Source organism: Eutrigla gurnardus, assembly GCF_963514095.1.
Source record: "Eutrigla gurnardus genome assembly, chromosome: 7".
Classification (NCBI taxonomy): Eukaryota; Metazoa; Chordata; class Actinopteri; order Perciformes; family Triglidae; genus Eutrigla; species Eutrigla gurnardus.
The window spans coordinates 17,621,274-17,639,950 of NC_139921.1; the positions used below are offsets into that span (position 1 = coordinate 17,621,274).

At 43.2% G+C, this 18,677-nt stretch overlaps 5 protein-coding genes across 15 annotated transcripts; 4 read left to right on the forward strand and 1 right to left on the reverse strand.

Annotated features, from left to right (window-relative positions):
- Positions 1 to 109: 109 nt before the first annotated feature.
- Positions 110 to 1,941, forward strand: noxred1 (NADP-dependent oxidoreductase domain containing 1; the record flags this gene model as incomplete). Its single annotated transcript, XM_084013313.1, has 6 exons — positions 110 to 270; positions 394 to 575; positions 950 to 1,130; positions 1,208 to 1,362; positions 1,498 to 1,696; positions 1,803 to 1,941. Exons 1-6 carry the CDS (start codon positions 113 to 115, stop codon positions 1,939 to 1,941), a joined length of 1,014 nt encoding a protein of 337 aa, XP_083869439.1. The 5' UTR covers positions 110 to 112.
- Positions 1,942 to 2,290: 349 nt separating this feature from the next.
- On the forward strand, positions 2,291 to 5,255 carry tmed8 (transmembrane p24 trafficking protein 8). The gene is made up of 6 exons (XM_084013849.1): positions 2,291 to 2,449; positions 2,797 to 2,908; positions 3,047 to 3,134; positions 3,251 to 3,344; positions 3,510 to 3,803; positions 3,970 to 5,255. The coding sequence occupies exons 2-6, from the start codon at positions 2,799 to 2,801 to the stop codon at positions 4,185 to 4,187; spliced, it is 804 nt and encodes a 267-aa protein (XP_083869975.1). The 5' UTR covers positions 2,291 to 2,449; positions 2,797 to 2,798; the 3' UTR covers positions 4,188 to 5,255.
- A 1,092-nt stretch (positions 5,256 to 6,347) lies between these two features.
- LOC311016467 (uncharacterized protein) lies at positions 6,348 to 9,973 on the forward strand. Of its 6 annotated transcripts, none has more exons than XM_084014161.1 (12): positions 6,348 to 6,711; positions 6,788 to 7,136; positions 7,240 to 7,374; positions 7,451 to 7,564; positions 7,644 to 7,821; positions 7,909 to 8,037; positions 8,175 to 8,362; positions 8,477 to 8,673; positions 8,778 to 8,869; positions 8,952 to 9,006; positions 9,099 to 9,196; positions 9,367 to 9,973. In XM_084014161.1, exons 1-12 carry the CDS (start codon positions 6,629 to 6,631, stop codon positions 9,597 to 9,599), a joined length of 1,851 nt encoding a protein of 616 aa, XP_083870287.1. In that variant the 5' UTR covers positions 6,348 to 6,628; the 3' UTR covers positions 9,600 to 9,973. The 6 variants fall into 6 exon arrangements, 5 of the variants coding, with proteins under 5 accessions (XP_083870287.1, XP_083870288.1, XP_083870286.1 ...); XM_084014162.1 differs by having other exon boundaries at positions 6,348 to 6,958; positions 7,031 to 7,136; positions 9,367 to 9,962; XM_084014160.1 differs by having other exon boundaries at positions 6,348 to 7,136; positions 9,367 to 9,967.
- gstz1 (glutathione S-transferase zeta 1) lies at positions 9,964 to 11,964 on the reverse strand. 4 transcript variants are annotated; one of them, XM_084014170.1, is made up of 9 exons: positions 11,756 to 11,964; positions 11,392 to 11,443; positions 11,235 to 11,302; positions 11,034 to 11,109; positions 10,802 to 10,927; positions 10,627 to 10,702; positions 10,475 to 10,527; positions 10,349 to 10,398; positions 9,964 to 10,158 (listed from the first exon to the last, which is right to left on the reverse strand). In XM_084014170.1, exons 3-9 carry the CDS (start codon positions 11,246 to 11,248, stop codon positions 10,029 to 10,031), a joined length of 525 nt encoding a protein of 174 aa, XP_083870296.1. In that variant the 5' UTR covers positions 11,249 to 11,302; positions 11,392 to 11,443; positions 11,756 to 11,964; the 3' UTR covers positions 9,964 to 10,028. The 4 variants fall into 4 exon arrangements, with proteins under 4 accessions (XP_083870296.1, XP_083870297.1, XP_083870294.1 ...); XM_084014171.1 differs by lacking the exon at positions 11,756 to 11,964 and adding an exon at positions 11,533 to 11,717; XM_084014168.1 differs by having other exon boundaries at positions 9,965 to 10,158; positions 11,034 to 11,114; positions 11,756 to 11,954.
- Positions 11,357 to 18,498, forward strand: aldh6a1 (aldehyde dehydrogenase 6 family, member A1). 3 transcript variants are annotated; one of them, XM_084014166.1, is made up of 13 exons: positions 12,129 to 12,243; positions 13,278 to 13,319; positions 13,436 to 13,510; positions 13,806 to 13,967; positions 14,205 to 14,283; positions 14,472 to 14,774; positions 15,218 to 15,339; positions 15,705 to 15,894; positions 16,366 to 16,547; positions 16,641 to 16,820; positions 17,670 to 17,768; positions 17,853 to 17,930; positions 17,965 to 18,498. In XM_084014166.1, the coding sequence occupies exons 1-13, from the start codon at positions 12,157 to 12,159 to the stop codon at positions 17,983 to 17,985; spliced, it is 1,620 nt and encodes a 539-aa protein (XP_083870292.1). In that variant the 5' UTR covers positions 12,129 to 12,156; the 3' UTR covers positions 17,986 to 18,498. The 3 variants fall into 3 exon arrangements, with proteins under 3 accessions (XP_083870293.1, XP_083870292.1, XP_083870291.1); XM_084014167.1 differs by lacking the exon at positions 12,129 to 12,243 and adding an exon at positions 11,357 to 11,466 and having other exon boundaries at positions 17,853 to 18,498; XM_084014165.1 differs by having other exon boundaries at positions 17,853 to 18,498.
- The last annotated feature ends 179 nt before the right edge of the window (positions 18,499 to 18,677 follow it).

An 18,677-nucleotide genomic window follows, 5' to 3' on the forward strand; every position in this document is an offset into this window, starting at 1 on the left:
CGGAAGTTGTCCGTTTGCCATGGAGACGGGAGGACCACACATTTTTACTATCTTATAACACTTTTCATTGTCATATTTATGCAATTTTGATGCATTTGGGAACGTTGATGCGATGGTGGACGTATCTGCCGACTTGGGCAGCTTTTCATTTGAGTCCGGACTGACTGATGACGACAAAGAGTTTCTTTACCTTCGTGCACGCGCGGCCGGATTGATGCTGTGCGGATGCGCGCACGCGGGTTTCCTGTGTAAACTGGTTCACTCACTAAGGTAATTAACCTGTAGGTGTCTTTTAACTGTTTTGACACACGGGAAACACTTTACAGTAACTTTTAACCATACTTAACGTTACTGTTTGAAGTCATGATGTGTGTCTGTCGTTAATATTTGCAGATGCGTCATCAAAAGTCACACCGCAAACAGAGGCCCGTTGGCTTCAGGAGAAGACGGTGCCCTCTGCGTTGGGATACTTGGGATGGGTCACTTGGGGAAACAGTTGCTCCTCTGCCTCCTTGAAAAGTTTGGCATCAAACCATCACATGTTAAGATCTCCACTAGAAGACCAGAATCTGCAGGTGATTAAATAAATAATAAAAAATAAAAAAATACAGAAAATTCTGAATAAAAGTGAAATTGTTCAGATGCAATGAAACTCACTAAATCAGCCAGTGTGGTATACGTAACACTGGAACTGTATTATGTTTTCTTTCCTACAAGTACCTCAGATGCCAAATATTGTAATCCACAAAAATAGCAGTTAACTACATCAGTGATTATTGGAAAATATGTATTCAGATTTTGGAGTATGCTACTATAGATAAACAGATGTGTAAAGTCAGATGTTGATATTGCTAAATCAATGATTACACCTGAGTTGGTTTAACTAAATTGCATCCTTGTGTACTGAGAAAGTCATCCTGTGCTTGCCTTGTCGCTTTCCTTACTACAGTGGAATTCATCCAGACTGGAGTTGAATGTTTCTTTGACAACCGCAGACTGGCAGCATGGGCGGACATATTGTTCCTCTGCTGTCTGCCCTCTCACCTCCCCAAAGTCGCTGCTGATCTCCGCTCTCACCTGTCAAAGCACTGTCTTGTGTACAGCTTGGCCTCAGGTGTGCCTGTCACCAGGTACACTCACATTCATACATATACAGTGTTGTTGATTTTCAGCCACCAAATCCCTCTCTTTTGATCTTTTATCACAGATTGGCTCAGATTCTTGGACACAACTTTATCCTCAAACCACAGTACGACCTTGTCGCTTGTGACACTGCGGATGTGTGGCTGTCTTGTACTCGCCTGACCACGGCTTTGACCGATCCTGTGCTGATAGAGGCATCGTGTCCTGTTACAATGAGTGGTACGTCATGATTCATTATTGGCATTTGGACTTGTCATGTTATATCAGATGTAGTGAAAAGCAATTGGTGAAGGGAGGATTCACTTTTTTTTGTGTGTGTAACTGTTAAAGCTGAATTGTAATCCCCATATTCAGGTGGCATTTCTGTGGGTCTGAACTGGGCGAGTGCAGTGTTGTACAGCCTGCTCAATTTCTGCACCTCTACCGGTCTGGGATCCAGTGCTGCTCTCTCTGTTATCAACGGTGTCCTCAAAGAGAAACAGACGCACGCTGTGGAATTAAATGCACACAGTTTCATCACTGCATCATGTGCATCTTCCCTTCTCACAGAGGAGTGAGTGCAACATTCTTTATCCCAAGAATGATATATACGTATATATATTTCTGCAAGTTTAACCTAGTCCTGTCTGCTCTGATTCATCCCCCCCTCCCCTACAAAGACCTTTTCCCTGGATTTCTCTCACTGACGCCCAGATCAAGGAGACACCACTGCTGCGCTTCCTATCAAGCAGCAAATCTATGCAACAGAGCATCTCTGCTGCATACAAATCACTTCTAGACTCTTCCTCTCTAATGTAAAACATAACCATGAGGTCTACCACACAGGTCTACGTTAACTGTCCTTATGTTGCAAAAAATTATAATGTAATATATACAAGGACTTCATTGCATTTGTGCCCCTGCAGATATTGTGTTGTTTTTGTAATTTTCAATCATTGTCTGTCATACATGAATCTGTATTGTAACTAAATTATTAAATATGAGGACAAACAATACATTCAACAATGTACAAAAAGCACCCATAGTGTGTATATGTTGTTAGAGCCTACACTGTAAATGCGTTCAGCTTTATGAACAGGCTCTCGAGCTTCGCAGATTTTCGTCAACGCTCGAGAAAACGCGGAAGTGTCAAAAAAAAAAAAGAAGCTTCGGCTCTGTTTTTTCCTGTCAAGCAGCAGCAGCGCCGTGGAGACGGAGAGAGACCCGTCACATGAGCACAGCGTTATGGAGGTTCATTTCCTGATGGCCTGAGTTGGACTAAAGTAAACTCGTGTCGTTTAAAAGGACTATAAAGCGTCGCGTCGTGGTAAGATAAGTTTGTTTGGGCCCAGCGTGCCACGCAGCATCTTCGGCTGCACTTCCTCCGCTCGCTGGTGTTAGCCAGCTAGCCTCTCGAGCTAACGCCCGTGGCAGTTTAGGAAGAGGATGCTAGGGGGGAGCGACGCCTCGCATACGCATGATGCTACACAATTATTATTTTACCAGTTTGTACTGGGGTTAATGTGGTCCGTTGATCAAATACCAGTTTGTGTAGTTTGTTTATTCAGCCAGCTTTAGGGGACTAGTTTCATCGTTGCCCCCCCCCTCTCTGTGCTTGGAAGGGGCGGGATTTCATCCTTTTCCGCGACTGAGGTGTTTGTCTTGCCTTTACAGCCATGGAGAGAATAGAAGCTGCATCAGAGCTCCAGTCACGGCTGTCATCCCTCTCCTTCTCGTCGTTTCCCGGAATAACATCCAAACAGAGCGACAGCAGACCGCTGGACAGGTAGCCATCGCTGCAGAAAGTGCCGATTGTAAAGCTGCCGTAAGGAGACGTGTTGCTCGTTGTACTCCATGCATCTTAATGGCATCACCGTTGAAATAATGTGACGTGTTTTCTGCTGCTTTACTATCTGCTCTTCAGGCTCCAGAATACAGACCTTTCACAGAGCTGTGCCCAATCCAAAAGCCAAGCTGACATGGATGAAACCAAAGAGAAATCAGACTCTGAGGTATTTGATATTTAAATATGTGGGAAGAGCTGTCAGCGAGTGGCAATAAACAGGGAAGTTCACAATTATATAATTTCTCTGCTGTGATACCGGTCTTTGTATGTGTGCATTTTGAGGGTAATGCCATGGCCACAGCGGAGCCGACCCTGGGGGAAGGAGGCGAGGAGAACAATAGTGCTGGGAGTTGTCAGCCCTCCGCTGAGATGAAAGGTGAGGACCTGCAGAATATGCCATCATGACCACTGCCGCTCTGTTTTATCTCTGATTTGGATTCAGAGGTTTCACAAACCTCAAACACATTTTAAAGGTTAAAGCTATAAGAGTTGCCGTTATGCTCATTGTGGACACACTGCCATTTATTCCCCCTGATGGCAGCCCAGATGCCACCCCTGAAACCCCCGCTAACATGGACATCTGCCGCCCTGAAGGAGCTGAAGGCAAAGCTTCGAACGGAGGACGACAGCGTGGTGACAGTGTACCGAGGCGACATCATGACAGTTCACGTGCCCACTGTCCCCGAGGCCAACAAAGTGTGCTGGGAGTTTGCTACAGACGGTTATGACATTGGCTTTGGCATATATTTTGACTGGACTCCTGTCACGAGCCGGGCCATCACGGTGCACATCAGCGAGTCAAGCGATGACGAAGATGAGGAGGAGGAGCTGGAAGGTCAGTTAGTGTTTGAAATTCAAAATGGAAAGCGGACGCAATTTTGTCTATATTTTGAAACCTTTTTCACCGCATGCCTCTATTATGCATATCATTCTAGAAACCATGTAGCCGTACAAAATGTTGTGTTTTTACATCTTTGTGGTGTGTGTGATTCCTGTTGCAGGGACCGTCAGTAACGGGGATATTGAGAAGGGCTCCAAAACTCAAACCAACTCAAACTTGGCGGAAATCTTACCCGTGTACCGCCAGGACAGCCACATAACTGTCCAGGGGGGGAGCCACGATTTCCCAGGTGAAGGCACTTACCTCCTGAAGTTTGACAACTCCTACTCACTATGGCGAAATAAAACTCTTTACTACAGAGTTTATTACAGTGCCTGAGATGCCAGTTAATGAATGTATAATTTACAGAACTACTGCTCTTAAGAACTATGAACTATTTTTAGATTCTGTACTTTGAAAAAATATGAAGTTATAATATAAAAAGTTAAATTTAGACCTCTTTATTTTTTAGCACTCTCAGCTTTGTGTTGCCACATTTATTTACCATCGGATAGATTTGAATGCAACATGTGCCCCAGTGTCTTGCTGATAGATATTGGAAGAAGCCTTGCAGATGTGCCATGTTCCCGTTTCTGCACTATGCTATTTGATAAAGTGCCCGTTATAAAAACATATATTGTCTACAGCTGTGACATTTCGATGGTAGCAGTAATCAGGGACCAGAATATATTTCACCAGGCCAGGTGCTCAATCAACAGTGCTCTAAAGAAATGTAGTTTTTTTTCTTGCGTGTGTGTGTTCTGTAAGCATACACCTTCTATCATTATGTTGCTTTGTCGTCGTTACGTGTATTTATCCTTCTGCTTTGTACCATAACTTATTTTTCATCTGTGTCAAATTTGATCACGTGATAATGGAGAATATAATTATATATTACAAATTCTGTGCACAGTCGTCTGCTGTCATAGTGCTGTGTCGCCGAAAGATATAAGTTGAATGTAGCGAGGCAAGTGGTAACCGTTGTCCAGAGTGTGCTTTTTATGACACAAATAAAAGCCATCCCTTATCACATAAAGCTCTTATTATGTAATATAGATTCAATATTTGCATTTGTTTAAGAGGCAGCGAGTGGTTGTAATATTTAATCCACATGCATTTTGTGCACAGGTCTATGTTAGTAAAAGTCTGAGTGTTTGTTTTTGAATGTCCTTGGTGTGGCATACTTTTGATTGCGTTGCCTCGTTCCAACCCGTTCCCAAAATCGATGCTTCTACCACACTCACATGTGTGCATGTTCCCAAAGATGTCACAGATTTGGCAGATAAAGCCGTATATGATGTAAAGGGTTTAAAGCTTCCTGTCTTTGCTGTACTGTACCTTTACTGTAAGTTATGACATTTGTTCCTGAAATTTATATTCCACAATAAAGACAAGATTGACTAGTTATTCTTTGTGATTAATTTGGGAAATGGATCAGTCATATGGGACTGGCGACCTGTCCAGGGTGTACCCTGCCTTCGCCCAATGACAGCTGGGATCGGCTCCAGCCCCCCCGTGACCCTGAATACAGGATAAGCGGTAGAAAATGGATGGATGGATGGATGGATGGATCAGTCATATGAACACTCATTAGTAAATGCCGGGTTGTAAAATAAGGAGCAGGTATAAGTTACAACGTGACAGTTTAGAGAGGTCATTAAAACAGCTGGTGTGTGTTGTCCCTCAACTAAATCTGTCCTGAGACTCCATCATTTCATAACAGTCTCACTGCTGATCCAGGATTAGAAAGCCCTTCACGATGGTCCCCCGGGCTGCCATTAAATTGTGGCATTAGGGGATTGATGTAATTGTCACAGTGGTGCTGATGAAACCAGGTTTTATTTTTAACTCTCCCAAAGGGCCAGTCAGACTCATGAGTGGCCGTCACATTTTATTGGATATTCTTAAATCGTTCTTAAACAACGCCACTCCAAGTGTGATAACTCCATGTAAAGCATTTATTCAGCTAGACTTTGATGATTTTAAAGGGTGTGGACAGGATATCTACTATCGTATTGAATGTAATTATAAATCTAGCATAAACCAGAATGTGTTTGTATTGATATATGTGGTTTATGTACTCAAGGCGATCAATAGATAGATAGATAGATAGATAGATAGATAGATAGATACTTTCTTTATTCTTCCCGAGGGAAATTGTAGACATCCAGGAGCTTATACAAACACACGCATACACACATAAAAATCAAATCACTCACAGATATATAAAAGTAAAGAGCACGTGAACTGATAACAGGTTGGTTTACTGAATAAACCAATATTTAATATTGGTAAATATCAGTTAATAAGCTGTAGGCTATACTGTTTATTTAACCACCAATCATTCAATCAGTTTATAGAATACATTAAAGCTAAAGCACAGCCTAAAACATGACTGTAGAAGTTAATAAAACTCTGCTGATAAGGCCAGCCATAAACTGAATATTACAATCATTGTTATCTCGAGCTGAGTTTTTAACTCGGATAAATGAAACGAACTCAGTGAAAAGAGACCAAAACCATTAATCAGGCAAAATACATCCAATGTTGTTGTTGTTTTGTTTTTTAACAAATTATGCTGTTAGTAACACCTAGCCAAACAATGTAAGTGCATGTTTAACAATAGCTAAACCGACTCTCTCTTGTTTCCTAAATAATTCGTTAATTCCGCAGCGGTCTCAGCTGCGCGTTTTTACAGCCAATCAGAAGTGAGCAACGCAGCTACAGGTCGCACCAAGGCCTTGCTAGCTAGCTTGCTGCTTTTGGGGCTAAACCTCTTGATGTGGCGACGTGAAACAAACATGGGGATGTTGAATTTTTATGTCCTTTGGTCCCTGCGTGACGCTCCCCGTCAGTTCGTCAGGTAGGCCGAAACATACATCAGTTTTCACACTAAAAACAACTATTAAAACGTGTCGTCCGGGTCTCGGCCTCCGCAGCAAATCCAACCGAAGTCGCTTTCAAGTCCACGTCCCGCTGCCTCTCCCCAAACAACTGGTCGTCTTCGGCCTCGGAGAATGGAAATGCAGCGAGACGACTATGTCGGTAGATGTTCTGGTCAGTGCAGAAGCGCCGGCCCAGAACATCGGGACTCTGTCAGCTCAAGCTAGGTATGTGGACGAACGGCTACTTTCACACACGATAAAACAAATATACATCGAGAAACCAAACTTTGAGCTCAGGTGCCTGACCTGGGAGGGTGACTGGAGCACGGACATTAACATAGCCGCAGCAGAGAGAGGCAGGAGAGGAGTTTATGGCAAGATTGTTCTCACAGTCTGTAGAGAGGTTTGTATCAACTGTTCCCAGTGTATCATACATATTCTAAAACATACTGTAAAATCATTTATAATAGCTTCTTTGAGTATTGTCACTGTTTTGATCCCTGCAGACTTATGACCAGTCACAGGATGAAGCCAGTGTTTTCAGCAGCACTCCTCTGGTTCAAAGGATATGTCTGTTTCCACAAGAGCATGACGCCACGGATCTCTCTTGCACATTAAGCCAATGCACTGGAAATGAAACGGTGAGATCAACAAGATCAACATTTTTTAAGTTGGTTATGTTTGTTGCAACGTTTCATAATGTTTCCTGCCTTGCAGATAACTTCCAACTCCTCACATTTGGGTGAAAGTGTTTTCGAAGCCGATATTCAAGTCAATAAAATCGACACCAGTGATTTCACTCTGGGAAATAAACCCCCGGTTTGGCCAACGGTAAGAGTCGTTGCTTAAGAATCTTGTCTGCATGTGAGGTAAGCGACTCATTCTGTGACATGCTCTTGGCTACTGAAAGGACAAGACACCCAGACGGACAATGATTAGTAAGAGAGGCCGTCTGACATGGAGTGCTGAGGACCTGGACGGTCTCGCGGAGGACATTGACCAAGCTTCAACCCCCAAGAAAAAGAGTTTGTCCAGGATGAACAGCAAAGAGAAAATGACGGTGCAGATAAAAAATGACAACAGAGATGGTCAGAATACTAAACAACCACTGTGGTCACATACATACACACACACATAAATATCTAAAATGGGTTTTGACACGGATTATGATTTAGTTTCAGTGTGTCCAACGAAGCGCTGGAGCCATACAATGTGCCTGAGTGACCCTGACACGGCAATCCTCATCGGAGGGGAGACGGCAGATCAAAACTACTGCAAGGACTCCCTGTGGAAGCTTGAGTTGGGTCAGTGGAGTTTGATAAATTATGTCTGTGGCCATATATTGCTTATATATTTCAACCAAAGGAGGATTAAAGACACTGGGAATCCCTGAAATATATGCACATTGATCGCATTTACACGGTACATGCTGTCTTTCCAGACAATGACTTCTGGTTCCCCATGAACTCGTCTGCCTCTGGACCTGTACCACCGTGTGCCCGAGGACACTCTGCGACCTACGACCCAGACTCAAAGTCGGTCTTTGTTTACGGTGGCCTGAGGGAGGGCCAGCGCTACAGTGAGCTGTACATCCTTAATACCCTGACCTGGAAGTGGAAGCTTGTCACTGTGGGTTTGTTGCAAGTTACTAACGTGGTAGTTTTTAAATGTCTTTTCAAATACCCGAGCAGAGGTATAGGAAATGTTTTCTTTTGTTTTTTTGTGGATTTCCCCCCCCTTTAGGCGAAAGGGAATGTTCCAAATTTGGCATATCATTCTGCAGCCTTTTACAAGAAAGAGCTCTTTGTCTTCGGTGGAGTTCAGCCGAGCCATTCTTCTGTGGATAAAGCCTGCAGTAATGCTCTGTACATCTTTAACCCAGAGTTTGAACTCTGGTACCAGCCAATCGTGGAAGGGGACAGACCCCTGCCTCGGTTTGGGTCAGTCTTCTTACCAAACCACTACAGTGAATTTACTGGCATCTAAATACCGTTTTTATTTCCCGTCTATGTATTGATGCGATGCTTATGTTTGAATCAAACAGACACTCGGCCACACTGATGTCACAGAAGTTGATAATATTTGGTGGACGGAAGACGGCTACATACCTTAATGATCTCTATGTTCTAGACTTGGGTAAGTTTAAGGTTCTGTAGCTGCATTAGTCAACTATTTTTGTGTCCAGGTTCAACCTAAGATATTTGATTTATGAGTGAAGGATTAATGGAGTACTCAGCTGTGAAGTGTGGGAACATGCCACCGCTGCCTCGAGGGTGAGGACTAATCAACTTTGAGAGATGGCATCCATGTAGCCATGTTTTTTTAATTTTTTCGTTTTGTTTTTTTCTTGCCTCTACATGAACAGGTTTCATGCAGCTCTGCCAGTTTCAGACAACAGGATTTTAGTCAGTGGAGGTTGCAGTGCAATTGGAGCCTTGCAGGATGTACACATTTTCAACACGGGTGAGTATGTAATTTTGCCACTTCAATCCAATTATATTTATTTCTATTTCTATCCATCCATCCATCCATCCAAGTTGGATGCAAAGCAATTGACTTCTCCTCACCCTGTTCTAATGTGCCATATCAACTGTTGTGTAAAGTGAATCCTCCCTGCTTTGATTTCTCCCCAGACACCCTCATGTGGAGCCCGGTGGTGTCTCCTCTGCTTTGCTCCAAGCCTCGTGCAGGACACAGCATGATTAACTTGGGCTGCTCCATCCTGAGAGATGCAGAGAAGCACGCAGAGGGTGAAAATGTCAGCGTCCGATGCACAATGCTGGTGTTTGGTGGATCGGACTGCTCCGGTACCTTCTACAACGACACAGTCAAGTGCCCAGTGGAGATTCCTGGTGACAAGCGATGAGCGGGATCATTCAGGGTGTTTTAAAGAGTGGAGGATTTGAACAGAAAAATACCAGTAACTCCCAGTATCTGTAAATGTTATAGTTTGGTTGTATTTACATGTTATATCATTTTTGCATGATGTATTTTGCAGCTTCGACTTCATTGTCGCCTCATTTTTATGAGTCTCCTTTGAATAATCATCCTTGCGTCCTCCACACGGGTATTATGCTGCAAGCAGTGAGCTCAGAGGTTTTGCACTTTGCATAACAAATCTCTGATCTGCACTTTTTTGCACATGACCACATATCCGTATGTATTCGAGGGTAAAGTCAAAATGGCAATAAATAAAGTTTTCTTCTTATTGAAAGTAACCAAAGCCAACAGGATTATTTTGAAAACTTTATTTGATAGTGTACACGTTTTCATGGCGGTCTCTAAAGCTGCAGAGTTATTTTGCACGCAGATCATCGGGTGTGTCTGGCTGACGGGATGGGCTGCTCATTTTGAAAGCGTCAATGTCAAGTAAGGACTGATTTAACCTTTTGATGGTTGGAAACCGTCCAACATCCACTTTGAACCTGCCGAGATTAAAGACGGAGGCGTGAGGCTTCTGGCATTGTGTTTAAAGTTCAGCGGTCGGGCAGGCGGTTTCATTAAAACATAAATGGTAATAACAGTACAAAAGTCATGACATTCATGTTGATTTCTTCTAGTTCAGGAAGACTGAGTGTTGCGTTTATGCTGCAGCTTTTATGAAATATTACATACCTTTCTGCATTGTAGACTTGGGGGACTAGACAGATGTCAGCCATGGAGATCTATAAGGCAAGCAATGTCTCAGAGAAAAAGTCTCTACTGTGTACAGCACTGTTATATGATAGTCATGCCTCTTACCTCATCACCTACACAATATTTCCCTGCTGTCTGCTTCAGAATGGGTTCAAGTGCTGGAAGAGAAAGGTGCACATAAATCTATATTGCAAAGGAAGTTGATTGAGGAAGTCTTTGAATAAAACTGGATGAACAGTTGAGGACAGAGTGCTTACCTTGAAAGCCACGATCAATGAAGTGCTGAGCCCACTCCACCTTTTCTGCTCCGATTTTCTGAATCACGTATAAATTCTGAAACATCCAAGGATAATTTATTGTGAAGTTACACGTGTCGAGACTGTACTCTTGTGTAACACCCAAACTGAATAATTCGGACTGTGCTTGTCTCACCTGCAGAGGCTGGATCCCAGAGGCAATGCAGTCACTTATCATCCGAACCTGTGCACGTTTCTTTGGGTCCGTGGGGAGAAGCCGAGGTCCCGGCCTGGTCTCATCGATGTACTGGATCACAGCCAGCTGTGAGGGTAAAATACATTTTCAATAATATTCAACTTTATTCATAAAAATATGAGATATAGATATGATTTATAGAATTAGATGGACAAAGAGTTTGTGGACTCACTGACTGAGAAAGGGTGATGCCATCAATCTCCACTGCAGGCACTTGTTGCATGGGGTTTAATGTCTTGTACTGTTCACTGAGCTTGAGCACATGGAGAACCTTTGTGAGACTACTACAGGATTTACACTAACAACCCAGTGCCTAATGCTAATTATCATGAGGGCTACAGTAGGACATTGATCCTGTGAATCTACACCGTACCTGCTGACCTCCATCTTTGATTAGATTGACTGGAACCTGGTCATATTCGATACCTTTGAGAGCAAAAGCTGGTGCGCAAAAAGCACATCATCAAATTGTTGACATCAAAATGTTTTTGAAGAGGAGCAGAGCAGTCAAATGCTGTGGCGTGACTTACCAATGCGGACCCTCCAGGAGCAGGAGCTTCGGAAGTATCCATGAAGAACAGGCTACATAGAAAAGAACAAGAACGGTCAGTCATTTGAAAACGCATCACATCGGCCCTGCAATAAGCTAGTTAACATGTCTTCTGGTTCACCTTGGTTTGAGTTGCCATTGCTGTTTGTCTCGAGTTTTTACTTAACTGGACTGAATCAACTGGGGGTTTCTACAGTTTAACATCTCCATCAGCCAATAGGATGCGCCCCTACAAGCCCTCCTACTCTTCGGACCATGACTAAGCAACATCTGTCCTTAATATGGTTCACGTTTGGTGAACACACACTTGGCATAGAGCCAAAAACGCTCGGACGGTAGCCTACCTTGGCGAGGGGAACTACGTGCATTGTTGTGGCTGTTCTAACGGTGTCGTTCTTGTGTTAACTCTGAGCTGCTTGTTCAAAGAGACGGACATTATGCCCCATACATTTCACAGCAACGTCCCTCACTCCGTCGTCCACGTTGACGTCACGTTAATAGTCTGGCTAGCTCGCTATCTCTCTTATCGAAGCTCCAGTATACAGCATTTCAATATCAACCAGTACACGGAAGACTGCCTAAAGTATTTTAGCCAATGATTAGTCGACTTCCAACACTAAGGCGGGGTTATCTCAAACCCCAACTAGCGATTGGTTAGAACGCCGTGAACACGGAGCGAATAGCAAGCCTCAGATTTCTTAAGAGCCCGCCCCCACAGGTAATATCGATTAGGCAGGAGCCCTGGATGTTATCCGCGGCTGGAACATCATCCCACCTGTTCATCGTTAACATTCCCATCATGGCGACAGCAGCAATCCGAGCAGTGCTCAAGGTAAGATTGATACGTTTTACAGCTCATTTGCAAACCTTTTAAAATATTCAAGTTTTTGAAAAAAATATATACCTTAACATATTAATATATGTACTTTTATACTATTATTATAGTATATTAAGATAAAAAATGAGCTGACTTAGGCAAAAAATATCCTTTTTGTCAAAAATGACGTCGGCCATTATTATAAGAAGGTGATGAAATGATAGTAGGCAGCATTGAAAAGCACTCATTGTTTAAAAATGTATTGATTCATGTGCTTAAAAATAGAAACAAGTGTCCGGTCTTCGTCCGAGTATAGTAGTAGATACCTGGGGTACAACAGTGCTATGATCAAAGTGCTATAGGTAAGAACATAAAGTGCTTTTGGGGGGGGGGGGGGTTGTTAGTGCTGCTTTGTTGGTCAGGTTTACAGACTGATTTATTTTTCACAAATGACTGATTTCACCTCCAAGGCACCACTATTGAGCTGATTTATAATAAGAAGCAAAGTGCTTAAAGATATACTGTGTTCTTCAACCATTAAGCACACATCCTACTCTACTGGCTAGACTGCAATCATTCATCCATTTATCTCTATGGCCCGAGTTCATAAGCAAATTTAGCGGCTGCTTGGGCTGCCCTGGCTAAATGTTCATGGGAGTGTATTTGCATTAACATACTAGATGTGAAATCGCAAACCGGTCAGACAGGTCGGTCTCTCTATGAATAATTTATATCCACCGTTACCTTAATAAACTACGGTGCACTAAAACCTGGATTTAAAATCACCAACTTTTTTTACAAATAGGGTGGGGTCTTATGCATCTGTGCCCAGGGGGACAGTAGTTCATAGTCTGTCACTGTATAAATACAATTTATGATGTAACATTATAGTGTGACATTTGCCTCAATAATCGTCGAGCCCAGGTGAATCCGCGGTGGTGGGAGGAGGGCCCCAAATCAAATTCTGCTTAGGGCCCCCAACAGGCTTGGGCAGTCCCTGTGTGTAATTACGTACAGATAATGCCAACCACACCTGCATTCTTTCTCAGGTCCCACTTAAAGTTGGCCGCATGTGCTACTCTTCTTCAGTGGTGAGTTGAGAACAGCATACACTTAATTGGCAGAAACCAATTACACTTACAATTGTCACACATGGACGATTCACCTTACTAATAAGGCAGATGTGATGTTACATCTCTCCTGGCAGCCCACCACCAAGCTGTTCATCGATGGGAAGTTCGTTGAATCCAAAACGTCTGAATGGCTGGATGTTCACAATCCTGTAAGTGTTTCATCTGTCTTTGAGAAGCAGTGTACTTATCTTGGCTACATCCACTTATGCAGTTGGGTGAGGTTTCCAGTGTCATACCTCAACAAGTTACACACGCCCATGATTTGAGATTAGTGAGTGTTCACTAATTACACTTATCAGCATGAAAATGTGTAAATAACAAAATAACATGATTGTCAATGACATATACTTATTTACCGCAGCTACACCTGGTTATCAAGTCATAAGTGTACAATCATAAATGTTTTCTTAATTATTGAATGTGGAAATCCTGTTTCCTCTTCAGGCTACAAACGAGGTGATTGCCCGTGTACCCAAAGCCACCCAGGAGGAGATGTTGGCTGCCGTGGACTCCTGCTCCACAGCCTTCCAAACCTGGAGTGAGACCCCCATCATGAACCGGCAGCAGGTCTTTCTGCGCTATCAGCAGCTTATCAAAGACAACTTTGTAAGTCTAAGTCAGAAAATATAAAAAGTAGCATTTTTTTCACTATATGCACGGTTCCACTTGATTTGTATTAAGATGAAGAATATTTGACCTCTTTCTTAAAATCAACTTTTTAAACCTTTCCGCGTGAGTTCAGTGCCTGCTGTTTACATTCGATGCTAAAGCTCTTCGGATTATATTAACAACTAAAGCTGAGGACAAACAAAGGACTGACATGAGGGTGATCTTGTGTTTCAGAAAGAACTTGCCCAGATCATCACCTTGGAACAGGGCAAGACCCTTGCAGATGCAGAGAGGGATGTGTTCAGAGGATTGCGTACGTTTTTATCACTCACAAATGCCCGCACTCACCTTTTACCAAGGGTAACAATTAGGCAAACGTTAGAAAGCAAATTAGAAATACACCAGATGCAAACAATTCTTTCATAACTTTAAATATCTTTGAAAAAAATGAAAACCAAATAACTTGGGTGTTTAATGGTCAGTTTACTTTTTTCTTTGCAGAGGTCGTGCAGCACAGCTGCAGCATCGCCTCACTGATGTTTGGTGATACCCTGCCCTCCGCCGGCAGGGACACTGACGCCTTCAGCTATCGACTGCCCCTTGGGGTGTGTGCCGGCGTTGCACCCTACAACTTCCCTGCCATGCTCCCTCTGATGATGTTTTCCACAGCCATGGTGTGTGGCAACACATTCCTGCTAAAACCTTCTGGACAGGCGCCGACCTGCGTCATGCTGCTAGCCAAGATGCTGCAGGATGCAGGTGCTCCAGACGGGACGCTCAACATCATCCACGGCCAACAGGCTGGTAAGAGTTGGTCTCTGTTACCTTTTAACTGGTCCATGGCAGTGTATGCGATGGAACTGTATTATTTAGGGCTTATTACAAGATCAGAACAAGGAAGCCAATATATATATATATATATATATGTTGGTGTTTGGACTGTTGGTCTGACATGTAGTCATGTCATATCGGCTCTGAGATTTTGTAATGAACTTTTAAAACGATTCACCAATTAATCAAGAAAATATTTAGCAGATTAGTCAATACTGAAACTCATTAATTGCAGCCCTACACAGAAACAAGATTGACAAATTATGAATGCTAATTACTACATTATATTTTGTCATATTCTCTGTAATGCAGATAATTTGACACGGTATTTGAAATATCAGCAGTTATTATTATTACTGCGGTTGGTTAACGAATATCTGAGTAATACAGTTTCTATAATTGTCTTTCTGCCACAGCTCTTAACATAATCTGCGACCATCCGGCCATCAAGGCAATCACTTTTGTTGGCTCAAATGAAACTGGGGAGTACATTTACAACAGGGGCTCTATAAATGGCAAGAGGGTCCAGTCAAACATGGTGAGTATCAAATGAGAATAAACACAGGTGACAATGTCTGTCACTTGCTATACATGTCCAGAAGGTGGCAGCATTGGCCAACAGGTTGATCCTCCTCACTGCCAGCTGTTCAGATAAGAGGAGGTTCAAAACTGAGGCTGCAGCTGTGCATCACAGTGGAAGAGCCACAATCCTAAATGTTCCATCTATTTAGGTTTGTGTCCCTCAATCCTTTCTGTTTTATGGACTCAAATGTGGAACACATTTACGATATAAAATTTGTAGGTTGTTTGTGTGTGATTCCCTGATATTATGTTCTCACTTAACCAGCTGCTGTAATGTGGGGATCAAACGGCAGAAGGCTAACCACTTCTCATGTACTGCAGGGAGCCAAGAACCATGGTGTGGTGATGCCTGATGCCAACAAGCAGAAGACTCTGAACCAGCTTGTGGGTGCAGCGTTTGGGGCAGCAGGACAGCGTTGCATGGCTCTGTCTGCAGCCGTCCTGGTGGGTGAAGCTCGGAGCTGGCTGCCGGAGCTGGTGGAGCGCTCCAAGGCTCTGCGTGTGAACTCAGGTACTGCGCCCCGTCACCCCACCCTTCACCTCTGCCTCTGTTCCCCTGAGGGCCCTTTGGTTTAGTCATCTTGTGGCCACCCACGGCGCCCTAACCACCCCTCTCGCCTTTTGCCTGTTGTAACTTCACATTGGAGTCAGCTGGGAGCGAGAGCTCGTCGAGTCCGCCCTGCTGCAAATTTGTGGCAGATCTGCGGTCCAGAGCATCAAATCTCCTGAGAAAGGATGTTGATGTGGAGTAAAATAGAGAATGATTATCCCTGTTTGCTGTGATATGGTCTCTTATTTTTGTAGTATACAGGAAACCCGTAAGTATCCATTTTTGAGGGAGTGCCTCAGGGCGCCCCTCGTCCTGGTTTTTGCGTTTGTAGAAAAAGACATATATGAATGTCCGTTTCAATTTAATGTACTCGCATCATGCGACTGCCATATCATGTAACCTTATAGCTGGTTGCTTTTGGGGCCCTGCTAGGAGACCAGCCTGCTGCAGACCTGGGGCCCCTGATCTCTCCACAGGCCAAGGAGAAAGTCTGCGGTCTGATCCAAAGCGGTGTGGATCAGGGAGCTAAGCTGCTCCTGGATGGCCGAAACATCAAGGTCAAGGGTTACGAGAACGGAAATTTTGTGGGTCCCACCATCCTCAGCAATGTCACAGTACGTGGGTTTAATTTCTTTGTGTGCACACCTCTGTGTATTTTCATCTGGGTACAATTAAGCCAGTAATATATGTTCTATGTGCTCTCCCAGCCTGAGATGAAGTGCTACACTGAAGAGATCTTCGGGCCTGTGTTGGTGGTTCTTGAGGCAGACACTCTGGATGATGCCATCAGTTTGGTAAACAGAAACCCCTATGGCAACGGCACAGCTATCTTCACCACAAATGGCGCCACTGCACGCAAATACACTCACGAGGTGGACGTGGGCCAGGTGAGTGGCTGCAGCATCCAAATGTGTTCTTCTGTTTTGGGAGAAAGGAGACATTCACATCCCTCTGCCATGTCTATACGGCATCTCAAGCGGGGAGCACATCACATTTCTGTTCGAAAAACCGTAACACATTTTAAAAAACTATTATTTTCCATGTCAAGTATAGCCTTGTTTGTCCCCAAACCAAATATACACACATTCGGCAACCCCCTTCCCTCCACTTCCCAACCAGTCAAGACTACAAATAGCTACAGCCAATATGTCTATTCAGAGAAAACAGGGGGACATAGAAAACATTTTTCCGGGTAGCATTAGATGAGAGAACTCTGAAATTAAACCCAAAAGGGATTCCTCGGATCCCGTTAGGTATAAACATGGGCAGCATTTACCCTGTTGGTTTGACTGTGGAGCCATAGTTAAGTCCTGTTTGCTGTTCACATGTCGGGGAATGCTGTGCAGGCCATGTGCCGTTCCCCACTCCAAACCTCGATGCAACAAACATCGACTTTTCCTTTTTTCCCCTCGCTGCACCTTCGCCAAAAGGCCTTAGTGTGTCCAAACCTATCGCCGCTGTTTCAAACATTCTAAACCAACCGTGCCGTGCCCCTGTAAGCCTTCATACCAAAATGTTTATTTTGGTTTCCCTGCCCTCTCATAAGAACATGTTGTGCTTTCAAAACGTTCAAACATAAGACATCTTTATCTTTGTTTGGTGAGATCATGTAAGTTTTTTTGTTTTTTAAACAGCATGGGAGTACCACATCTTACTCATCCTACCAATTTAGGAACCTCTGGAATTGTTTTACAAAACTTACACTTATGGAAGTGAAAATACTTGTTTTTTTGCAGATTGGAGTCAATATCCCTGTCCCTATTGCAATTCCTTTGTACTCCTTTACTGGATCAAAAGGATCCTTCAAAGGGGACATCAACTTGAGCGGAAAACAAGTACGAGATAAACAAATGCATCCAACTATTAAAAGTATTAGAAGCAGCCTAAGTTTTGATGTTAACGTATTTCTTTCTCGACAGGGCATGCAATTCTACACACAGCTGAAAACTGTAGTCTCACAATGGAAAGCTGAAGATGCCACCATGACGAGTCCTGAAGTCCTCATACCCAACATGTGAATCCACATAGCAGACACTTGTATGTAGGCGTTGAGTCTCCTGTTTTTGCAGGTGTAGGGCCACTCTGTCAGTCATTTTGTAGGGGACAGGCAGGTTTCCTCATGTGCTGTTTTCATTTTACACAATAAGATATTTCTTTCTTCAGGTGACACTATCTTTATCTATGTTTTGGAGAAGACTTTTTTTCCCCCTATGGTTGTTTCTGACAGTATTCTTTGTATGATACATATGTTGGTAGGGTGAGGGATAGATGGGATAGAAAATGCACAGAATCAGACAGAAGTGTATTTAGTTTTAAATCAGGAAAATAACAATAAAACTGATCAGGAAAACATGAATTGTCCGCCCTCATAAAAATAGCCTAAATTATTCCAAATTGAACAAATGTATTTTCAGACTTCACATTCAAAAGAAAGATAAGCACAATAAATGATTCCCTGTGCAGTACTTTGAATATGGCAAACCTCTATGAAGTTGTGATTTATGGTGGCATGGTATGAGTTGCATATGGACAAAAAAAACAACAAAAAAACACTTTTTGTGAAAATATAATTCTCTCAAATACAACACCTGCATAGAATCTCCCTGTAGTGGGTGTAATCCCCCCCATGAATGAAGAGTGCCAGAGATACTTAGAATCCAGTGATTGTTTAGAGATTTTCTCTTATATTATCTGGTGCATATTTTGGTATCAAGACTTTGCATTTTGTTTTGGAGAGAACGGAT